Source organism: Cyprinus carpio, chromosome B12, assembly GCF_018340385.1.
Source record: "Cyprinus carpio isolate SPL01 chromosome B12, ASM1834038v1, whole genome shotgun sequence".
Taxonomy (NCBI): Eukaryota; Metazoa; Chordata; class Actinopteri; order Cypriniformes; family Cyprinidae; genus Cyprinus; species Cyprinus carpio.
In genome coordinates, this window is record NC_056608.1 from 16,335,403 (window position 1) to 16,347,560 (window position 12,158).

Here is a 12,158-nt window from a genome sequence, read left to right on the forward strand (position 1 = left end):
TGCTAGAGAGGCAGGAAACTTCTAAAACTAAGACTGGAAAGCAAGTAAACAACAAGTAAATTATGTTCTCTCATCTTTGGTTTGCTGTATCATGAAACATTTTGTTGTGAAGGGCTTTGTTTTGTTCATGTTAGTAGGAATGGAAATAACTCAATAACTTTGTGTTTATCCAAACCACATTCATTTTTCCATGTATACCATGATATTAAAAAGATCCCCTCATATTTTCCTTTGAAGAAAACATACAGTGACAAAAATACATACTTGGGTCAGATAAGATGGAGTCTGTCTTCGGGACAAATTGGTCACAACGAAGTCCACGGTAACCCTCTTTACACCTGCAAAGAAAGAAGAACATTTCAGTACAGAAATATAAATGATCTGGGTATCATCAATATTTTAGGTTAGAGGATGTTCTTATTTTATTAGACAAAGTTAAAGACAATTGTAACATAGATCTTTATTTCAAAACAACATTGCTGTTTATTCAGAGGATTCTGAAAAACAAAATCAAGGTTTTAATGAAAATATTAAGCAGCACACCTGTTTCCACATTGCTAATCATAGGATGTTTTTCAGTACTAAATCAGCATATTAGAGTGATTTCTGAAGGACCATTTGACACTGAACACTAGAGTAAGGGCTGCTGAAAATTTTGCTTTGACATCAGTGCTTCACTATATATTAAATTAGAAACAGTTATTTCAGATTTCAAATATTTCAGTATTACTGTATTTTTGATATTTGAAAAGTAAATGAAGCCTTGCTGAGTGGTAGATGGTAGTGTATATTTCAGGGATAGTTTACATTTAATTATGCAATCTTTTATTTTAAATCACCTTTTAGTTGTTTTTGCAGCTCATAAAAAAAGAATATACTTTTTATCATCATTTACATTTATCAATCATTTACACACACAAAAGAGGGCAAGTTGTTTTTGTCTATACATTAAAGTCAAAGTCAGTGGACCCCGATATATATTATACTTTCATTGTATGGAGGAAAAAACATTTCAAAGTATCTTTTTTATGTAGTGTGATAAATGATGACAGAATTTTCATTTTGGGGTGAACTAACTCTTTAAACAGTCCTGTGGTGTGACAAATTCATTTTTAAGAGTCCAAATATCCTATGCAATCTCTCAGCTAATATAAGTCATAAAAACAGCATTATCTAATTAGAAGGAAATGTTTAAAATAGTTCTAGAAAGAGCATGTCACACTGCAGGGCACCCCTGTCACTGCTTGACATGTCATGCCAACCCATTTAGAATAAAGATGTGGCATTTATAATACCACGTCCACGTGTCCATCCATCATTATGTCATTTTCACAGAGAAGTTGACTCAATGAGCATTAGAAATCAGAATATCCAGAAATGTTATAAATTAGCCTCATGCAGAAAAGGATGAAGAAGTAAAAGAGGGAGGGGTGATAGGGACAAGAAAGAAGAAGAAAAATAGGGATAACAGGGCGGGTCTGTCCAGAGCTCAGTGGTGCCTGCACTCGCACAGATAACACAGTCTTGACATTTATGTCACATCCCCATTGAGCTATGGGACCGTATGGAAAAAATGAAGGCATTTGACTAGACTCTTACTGTGAGATCTATGTGAAACAGGGGACTTCTTCCAAAAGTAACAATGTGTTCTGAATCTGTGTAGAAGAACCACAGAGAACACCAGCTGCCCTCCAGCTAAAGCATTTCAGACATCTTCTAATCTCTCTCTCCATTTCTCTCACCCTTTCCTTGTTTTTTTTATTTTATTTTTTTAAGTCTTGCCCCAACAACTTTAGTTTTCCCATGCGCAAATACATATACGACACACCTCCGATGCTGCAAACACAGACTCATCTCCATTTACCAGCAGCATTGCACCTTTTATTCAGCACGTTTACCAGAAAATTGCCCAATTCTGAGATCTGCCTCTGTGATCACTTCTCTCCTGTGCAACACCAACATAATTTTGATGAGGCTTACCATGATAATGATGCTTCACAAAAGGAAACAACAAGCATACAGGCTGAGAAGCATCAAATAAACCCTTAGCAGAATGATCTTGATGTTGTTTCATCTGCCTTTGTCTGCAGTGTGTGTATGACTGCTGCCTAGACTCACTCCTGTCTGTGTGTCTGGCTTTGAGAAGCGTGACTGAGGTTTGCTGAAAGAAACAGGGAAGAGTCTGTAAAATGACTGCAAAGAGGGAAAACATGGTTTGACTGTAATTACAGTCACAGAAACAGGTGAGGAGCACGAAGTGCGGTCTCATCTCCTGCTCCCTTGTGCTCTGTTTGCTCACCGCCTAGTTAACACCGACTTGGCCGTGACTGTCAGCAGCCTATTTGTTTGTTTCTCCCCTTTCTCCCATTTTTCGTTAGACGATACAGTAGAGTTTTTAGGTGTATGCAGAGAAAACAAACCGACAAATGATTTCATGCATCATTGTTTACTTTGTATCGAAGGAAAGAAAAATCAATGTGTGCGCATGTGTTTATGACATTTGAGGTGCCTACAGAGTAAACAACATTGTAAACTAGAATTTCTGCATCTGCTTCATGGCTTTTCATTATCATTCAAGGACATGTTGCTTGGCATCAATGATCCTGGCCCCCGTTGGTTAAATTACAGCTAGAGAGAAAAGGAGAGAAAGGATATACCTTCCCCGAAGGAGGCCAAGGCAATGAGCAGGACTTGCATTTGACTACCGCCCAGCTTCTTAATTAAAGCTGAAGTGTGTAATTTTTTCAATGTTAAAATACTCTCGTCCCAGCTTAGTATGCAGAGACGACTAAAAGTAAGCCATTAGAGGGGCGATTTCCCTCAAAAGTGTAAACACTGTGTCTCTGTGGTCCTATCAAAACATTGCTCTGTTTGTTTGAGAATTCCGACCAGCCTCGCACAGCAACAGTGGCTTAGCCAATGGTATGAGTTAGGAGGTGGGGCACTCACTTTCCTGCCTAATAACAGATGGCCAGAGTTTCTTGAGGGAAACCTCTTTGAAAACAATCATTATTTTGCAGTGGCATTTGGTGATTCTGGTGGCGTAGAAAATACACTTTAGCTTTGAAGGTATGTGGATGTAAGTTGGAATAAACAGGTGAGCTTGTTTGTGCAGAGAAGTGTGTCTGCGAGTGGGATGTGCGTGGTGGTATTCTTTTCCTCCCTGTCAAACAGCTCCCACATAACAGACTGAGCTTGTGGCTTGCATGTGGGTGCTGCATATACTACTCACATTCACACACCCACATACTGTACAAACACACACTTACACAAAGATATTGTCATCCCTCCTCAAGATCCTGTGACAACTTTTCTGCATAAATAAGGTGAAATCTGATTCTGACATCCTCTAGTATTATTGATGGAGAGGGAGGCTAAAATAAGGCAAGTATTGGAAACAATCTCTGTTCAATTGTTCCTTACCCAGCATCCCTGTCAAAAAAAGTGCTGTTTAAGAAAAACCTGGCTTCTCTATTATCAAACGGCCAATACATATTCATATGTGTCTGTCTGCGATTGTGGAATGGGAGGGGGAAAGTGGGCATTGCAACAGAATGATTTTATTTGTTGAATGACATTGACTGATGCCTGCTTCACCATTCATGATGTTTGTTTGCGAGACAGCCTCGCTTATCAAATTCAGTACACAAACAAAGCGCAGTTCCCTATCTCTTCAACAAGTGTTTTTTTTTTTTCTCCAAGTTTATGTCCCAGGGGTTGACGTCTGTTCAAATTAACAGATTACAAGCTTCTTCTATTTCTTTTTTTTTAATATATGAAGACTGCATAAAAAACATTTTATCATATCTTCATTATTTAATTTAAGTACTTTTCAAATGCAATTTATGTAGAACTTTTATTGTTTTACACGTGACCCAGACACAGACTTGCAACATTAAACTCTGAAACTATCCATCATGAAAATTAGTTATTTCATATTAAATTATGATAAATCTAAGCAAATACTGAAATAAACATAATCCATGTCCATTATTGTGTGAAAATCAGTTATTCTAATATTTAAACAATGAATTTATATACCACAACTCTTCTACAGTTGCATCATTTTAACCCCTCCAAACAATGAGAAATGTTTTTATTATAATATTATAACCATTATGCATATCTATTATATTACAGACCTACAGTATATATAAAATGAATATATATATATATATATATGTAAATTTATACATAATATTACATACATTATATTTTATTTTTAAATATTGCGCTATAATGTAAAGCATAATAACAATGAAAATAGTATTAAACTGTAGTCATTTTTAATAAAATGACCCCCAAAAAAGGGTCATTTACACCACCATTTCCATTTTCCATTACATTAAACACATTTGTGATTTGAGGGCAAAAAAGAACTAAGAAAACTGTCTAGAGAAAGTGTGAAAATGTGTTTTTAGAATATAAAGAGACTTTATTCTTAACATTCAGCAGGGCAATAAAAGTGCCCATAGTTGGATAAAACCCCACATATGAAATACTGCATGTATAGAAACAAACAAGACATTAAAGAATAAATGTATCTTCTTTCAGGAGCCACACATTTACCCTGAGCTTTGTTAAACTAAGAGTTTTTCTATTTTCACATGCTCTTTTAACCACAAAAGCTCGACTTGAAAATAAACCTATTAAAATGGTAATCACACATGAGTAGATAAGTCCCTCTAAGCTTTTACTTGCGGAAGCGCAAATACTCAACCGGGAGTTCTCCTGACGACGGCATTGTCATGGCAGAGCACTGGTTAGAGATAAGAGGAAGCATGGCATTGTATCACAAAACAGTTTGTGTGGAGTCTATCTACCAGCGTGAGGATCAGCGACCGTCTGAAGGGCACATGGCAGGAGGGAGAGAAATAAGTTAGAGACATCGATGGCCATCTTCACATGTGACTTCACAGCTCTGACACACACACAGGTGCTATTGCGTGAGGCTCTGATAAAAGGGTGATCACAGCTGGGTAAATAAAGCAGGGCTCAGCTCCCATTGCTCACACAACACTGAACTGTTCCTGTCAGACTAGCGATCACACAGGTGTCAATGGGAACTAAATGACGTTTTGACACATCACATTCTGCGGTTGTTTTTAGGTCAATGGTGATGGATTGTTCAGGTAGGTGTCGGTGCGATCTGGCGTGAAAGTGCGCATATGTTCACAAGGATCATCTCACTTACACGCCACATCACGATGACGCAAGCCGGCACATGTGCAAAGACACCGAAACTGAACTGCCAGTGTCTGTCTCTTTACAATGAAAGCATGAATATCTCATTTTTCATCAGATATGGTGAGATAATCCAATGAAGCTGTGAGAGCGGCAGTCTGTCTCAGAGGTGTTTAAAAGCTTATCCTCCCTAATATCATTTACATGGCCCTTCTGCAGTCAGGGCAATAAGTGTAATTCCGTTAAATTGCGATATTGTCTTTCCCATCATTCCTCTGTCTCCCAGTCTTTATATATAGACTCTGGTTAATCCTTTCCTTTTTAATCAAGCCGCTTTGATGTATTCATCATGCCATTGTATTTAATTTGCTATTCCCCTGCAGAGAAGGATAGAGGTGGACACTGATGGAATCAACGTGCCAATGAGACGGGCATAAGTTCTGCATCTCTGTTGTAACATTCACCATGGTAACATGACGTATTTGTGGGCTTAGTGCCCACTGGATTCGACGCAACCACAGAAACGAATGCAAACATACAGTAAGAGCGATGGGCATTGTTGCCAACAAGATGGTAAATGTTGCTAAGAAAATGTTGCTCTCTCTAAAAATCAATGCATTTGATTGACAACTCATTACAGGTTAGCTGTTCCTGAATACACCTTTTCTCCATAGGAACAGAGCAAAATTTCTCTTAATTCAGTCTAGTTATTAAGGTTGTTATCGTAAGATGCTAATCAAGATTTCATATAAGTTTTAGTGCCGGAGGCTGTATTGACCATATTGGGGTCCTAATTAAATGCACTTCTTATCTTTTTTTTTCTTTAAGACAAAAACAAATGCTTTATCTGCAGCCACCTTATCTGTGTGACGGACATCTCTTTAACTGAAACTGGAATAACAGAATTACATTTGCTTGAGTCAATATTGTTTTTCACTGTGTTTTCTCTCAATACACAAAGACGAAACTATATCTTCAAGCAGGCCACGCATCCCTAAGGAAGCTTTCAGTGAAATTGCAGGTTGTATAGAGAATATGCTAACATTAATATATAGTATATATATTAATATAGAGTATATAACTAAGCTCTTTTAGGCATCACATAATGCTAACAAGGCCAGGAATTCACAGGTGGCTGCTAATTTATAGTGTCAGCCTGTTTCTAGTGTTGATGACAGAGTTGTTATTTAATCATATTTAACTTGTCAAAATTGAATGGCTTAAATTTGCCGCAGCCATCATTTCATCTTCAAGTGGGTGGCATATGTTCATCGTGTCAGCAAGAACCATGCCAATTTAGGTCTCTGTGTCTCCCTGAAGTATCCTCAGAAAGTTTAGTGAAAGCTCCCTCTTTCACAAGGCACAAGCAGGCGTCTTCTCATCCCCGTGAGTGACATTCACAGAGGCAAACCACAGCTGGCACGTCTGAACAAAAGTGACATGCTCTAACCTGGGGTGGCTGGGAGCAAAAGGTCTGGGGAACATGGTTGCAACTTAAACACCCCCTCCACTGTACAGCTTGTGACGTTGCAGATTATACTGAAAATATCCTGGGGCTGGATGAGATGCATCTCGGTTCAGTCAGGAATATTAACAACACGGAAACGCTTGTATTCTTTTCAATGCGGCTGCTGCTTGGTTGATAATTCCTGTACAGAGTAAGACAAGCAGATGCAAGATCACTCAGGGGAAACCCGTCTGTCTGAGCTGAGTTTTTTGTACTTTTCCTGGAAATTTACTATAGGTATTCCCTCTTTGCTTGGCTGGGAAGTATGTTAAACAATTAGACAGGCCAAAGCAGCACTTTTAAGCATCTGGTGCATTAATTAGCAACTCTTGTGAAGGCCTGAAGACCAAGCAAACATATCGAGTAAAAAACGGATTATTCGCCAATTCATCAAGGTGTATGATAATAAAAAACTTCCGATTTTTAAGAAGCAATGAGACGAGGCTGTCGATCAGAAAGCACTTCTCAGAAACTGTTAACAAACCTGGCATTCAGAGGCACTGCGCTTCCTCTTGCGTGACGGAACACAAGTGCTTCGGGCGCTGGATTTTGGCAGCCATCAGCCCTTGCATCTTTGCCTGATCAAACAATGCCTACATTTTCCATCGCTGGCCCAGCACTTCTGCGCTTCTATTCATCCGGCCAACTGCATAGTTTTTTCGCTTGACCTCGCTGCCAAAAAACGGATGCTCTCTGGCGTTTTAAAATTGTTTTGCATAAATAAAGACAACGTTGCCTTTGTGAGCGACATTTGTGATTCTGACATTTGCTTGAGCAATGTTAATCCTGTCAGGGGCATTCAGGATGACTGAGCTAAAATAATTGAAGATGAGAGTGTGCTCAGAGGGACAGGATCTCACTAGCGAGCCCCACAAACACACACACAAGTGAAACTAGGCATGCTAACTCTAAGACATTCGTGAGTGGCCGTTTAGCAGGTTTAGGATACTAGCTGGATCTGCTGGTGACAGATTAAGGTCCTCTCTCACAGAGGTGTGCCAGTGTCTCCTGTCTCGCTCTCCACCACCTCTCAGGATGGAAAGTAAAGGGCAGCCATCTTAAACCCGTCTGAGCCACAGCTACAGCTAAGACTAAAGTGAAAGGCTTGTCACCAATCCCTACCAAGCTCCATGTGTCAAGGACAGGCTTTTGGGAAGAGGAAAAGCAGGCTTAAGCTGCTCAGGAGTGGCTAAAATCTATAACCTGCCTGTGTGCCAGCTGTAATTTTACCGCAATATTGTTGTGATACCATATGAGAGGTAATAGGCATGGCACATATACAGGTATATTTATGCAGAGCATATTGAGAGCATGGGATGTTCTGTACATCTCTGCCTTGGCTTTCTTGTAAGAAAATTAAATCAGAATCCAATCAATAACAAGTTTAACAAATAACTTTTTATTCTAGGAACTCACTGGTGAATAAATAAGAAAATATTGGCGTGTTAAGAAGAACGTTTGGTACATATGCATCACTGTCAGCTGAGGACAAGAATAAATCTATAAGGTTGCAAGAAAGAGCACTTTGGAAGGTAGTTTTTCAAGCACAATTTTGCTATAATGAGCTTTCCATCCAGAAATTTGCCTCAGTGACCCATTTTTCATTTGTAAATGTGCTGTGTGTTCTCACAATTGTCTAGAAGCCTTTTGTCTCCCTGCCAAAAAGCTGTTTATTTGTGTTTACATTTCACATTGTTATCTTCACATTTTGGGATATGTTCTGCTCGAGGCTATATTCATGATGTTGGCTTACACCTCATAATTTTGTTCTAATAATAAGCATTCCGTTTGTGAATAATAAGATAAGATGCCATATTATGTAAATATGCTTCTGCAGTCTCTTTAAAGAAATGAATGATAGGTGAGGTGAGGAGAATTGTCAAAAATGTTGTAAAAGTGATGAAAAAAATAATATTCTGTGATAATTTGTTCACCCTTGTTTTGTTCCAAAACTATATGACTTACTTTCTTGTGCGAATAAAAAAGTATATACTGTACCAATATATTCCTAAAAAGAAATATAAAATCTAACATAATATAATATAATCATTTTAACTGATTTCTTCCCTCCTCAGTAAGCTGCTGACTTGAGAGCTGCTGTGAATAGTTCAGTGAGTTGAACTTGATTCGATGATTCACTGATTTGGTTCTCAAGTTCAACCCACTAAATCAATGATCTGGTTGTAGCAGTTCTCTAATTAATAGCTCATTGGAGAGGAAGATCCGCATTGGAATACCATAGACTACCTCATGGTACCTTTTTGTTGTTTCGACTCAACAGACCTTAACAGACAAACATGGGTACTTTAACTGTCATTATAGAGCTGTGTAAATATAATTTAAAATAACATCTTTTTGTGTTCCACAGAAAACAAACTCATACGGGTATGGACCCTCATGAGGGAGAGTAAATAATGGGCAAATCTTTGGGGATGATCTGTTCCCTTAAATTTAAATCCAAATATCAGAATGTGAAAGTTTGTGCAAGTCCTTGGCCACTTTATCATTCTCAGACTGTGGCTACCTTTCTTGTTAGCGTCTGGTTTGTAGGCTGGGCGACATGTTGTGTCATTGTCACCGTTCATTACCTCTGCATTTCCTGTTCCTGCTGTGACAGAGAGGTAACGCCCCTTCACAAAGAAAACTCATTCTAGCTCCACAGGGAGCACTTAGTCTCCTCCACACTGCTATTGCACCACAGAAAATAACAAACGAAGAAATAATAAGATTTGTCTGTGTGGTAGGTAAGCTTTGACTGAAAGGCACTGAAACCCTGACATCCTAATCCTTATTAAAAACCTCATTAATGAGGTCCTCCAGAATTCTATGTTTAGGTCTTGAATGCAGGTAATAGAATGAATCGCACACACAAGGGCTTACTGTCAAGAACACATATTTAATTTAAAGACTTATTGCAAATGGAGAGTTTAATATCTGCTGCAGGGGGGTTTAACACCTGAATACTGACTCTCAGCAGTTCCATCCCAAAAGAAGAATTTTTGTCCGCTCTCTGATTGGGAAAAAAAGAGACTGATTATAGCATCTGGCCACTGAGAATCAGACAGACAGGCAACTTTACGTTTCATTAAAACAACATTAAACCATCCTTTTAAGTTCTAGTGAAAACATTATGTTAATTCACCCCAAGTCCAATGACCAGCACTTTTAATTCAAAGCATGCCTTTCTTCTATTAAACCAAATCGAGTTTCAACAATGTATTGGGTCAGTGCGCCTTAAATGAGTTTCTCTGAAGTAGCTCTCAATAACTTTCTTTCTTGTTTTAACTTGTATTTTCTAGGCTATGTGCAATGGTACCCCACCCCATATTATTGTTATTATTCTTAAGAATAAAATAGTATTGCTAACGAAAATAGTAATGATCACATCATTCAGTAACTTTAAAATAAATCAATAGTTTGATTCAGAAATTTCCCAAAAAGTATTTTTTTTTTAATACCCCCACCCCTCCCCTCACCCTCAATTCATATATACCTTTTAACTTTACGCCACACAAAAATATAAAAATTAATTTTAATACAGGATTTAAAAATGTGCTTGTGATAAAAAGGATGTATTCACATTTTATAATGTATTTTTCTTAAATGTCATTGTCTTTATTTTATTCGACCAATTTAACCCTTAACACATTTCTCTTTATTTTCCCAGTATAAATGAGAGCTACAGCAAATTTACCCAGAATATGATTACCTCATAATGCCTCAGACCTCAAAAAATGGCAGGAAGTGATAGTGACGTGTGTGAGGTACACCAAAGTATTGGCTCATGTGTCATGGACATAAGAAATGTTCCTCTGCCACCATCTCCTAATTGGAGGCTTTACAGGCTGGGGGCAATGCTGTTCCACCTAATAACTTTGTTTGATCCCATACTGCTCAAGTATGCATTACCAATCAGGTCTCTCCTTTCAGGCCTTGCTTATAACCCTGATAAGTGCACGCGCTGGAATCCTAATCACTGATGCCCTTCTGAAAATGAGAAGCAGTCTGTGAAAATCAAATCTGATTGCACTCAGCAAACAAATACATATCATGAGTACGGAACATAATCAAGATTAACCAGAATACGTGACCCGCTTCTGTGGGCATGTTTGCGCGTGTGATTTGAGCATTAAATCGCTGCGCCACCGGAATATCGAGTGATAGATAGGTGACCTCTTTCTAGCAGTAACAGTATGAAGTGTGGAGTGTGGTATGTTATCTGATAGGTGTAAGGTTTAAGGATGTAGGAATTGCCCTCATTCTATTTCAGAGTTTTTTTTCCCCTGTACAACTCCCCAAAATCAGCTTTTTTGCCTTGAAAGAGGATGTGTGTCAGAAAATGTCTGTCAGCACCTACTTTGCTTATTACCACATAATTAAAATTCCTTATCAGAATTATTATAAAAAATAAAAAAAAGTGTTAATAGGTAATTACAGAATGCGTAATACTGGCAGTAGAATCCTATTCCAGCAAGCACCACAATTAAATCCTGACTGTTTCTCTCTGTTAAAGCAATGTTCCAGGATTAGTACAAGTTAAATGGATAGTTCACCCAAAAATGAAAGTTTGATGTTTATCTGTTTACCCCCAGGGCATCCAAGATGTAGGTGACTTTGTACTGCCACCTATCTCTCAAGTGGACCATTGACACTCCTAATTGAGATTGTAGATAGAGTGCATGTCAATGGTCCACTTGAGAGATGTGGCGGTAATGCACTCTGCAATGTGATGTAAAGCTGGAAGTAGTAGTTGAGTCACATGCCTGCTGCTGAGAACGCGCTCAAGAGGAGGTGCTCACGAAAGTTCTAACAGATCAGACATTGCGTGAATTAGATAAAAATACTGTTCAGTTTCTTGCACAGACCGATTGTTTTGTGTCTTAACACATCAGTGTATCATCACAAGCCGCAGGGTTTAATTTGGTTTTGTTTGTGTATGTTTTTTTTTTTTTTTTAGTTTTATTGTATGTTTTAGCCGTGATTCCCATCCACTTCCATTATAAGACTTACAGACTGCAACGGTTTGTGTTAAAAATCTTTGTTTGTGTTCTACTGAAGAAAACAAAATCACCTACATCTTGGATGCCCTGGGGGTAAGCTGATAAACATCAAATTTTCATTTTTGGGTGAACTATCCCTTTAAGCTCAATCGACAGCACTTAGAGTGTTGAAAGCCACAAAAAGTGATTTTCGACTTCCTTTTTAAAAATAAAGAGCAAAAATCTGGGCTGCAGAGGGACAGTTACAAATGGTCTGTGAATGGGGAGCAGTCCATAAACTTTAAATTACTCACCATTTCAGTAGTAAAACCACAAGACATTAACAATTTGTTTAAATGTGGTTATAGTGTGAAACAGTCTCTTAATAGCCTTTTCTGTGAATATATATCCAATTTTCCAACATTGTTTCCATGAAAACATTGTAAAATGACCAGAACACCTATAAAAATCAAATAACATACATTTTT

General features: G+C 38.1%; 1 protein-coding gene across 2 annotated transcripts in view; it reads right to left on the reverse strand.

The window, feature by feature from the left end:
* Positions 1-12,158, reverse strand: part of nrg3b (neuregulin 3b) — a 135,920-nt gene that overhangs the window by 22,147 nt on the left and 101,615 nt on the right. For both annotated transcript variants that reach the window (XM_042735663.1, XM_042735662.1), the window contains exon 3: positions 265-343. In XM_042735663.1, the coding sequence (XP_042591597.1) occupies positions 265-343 (79 nt within the window). The remainder of the gene's footprint in view (positions 1-264; positions 344-12,158) is intronic.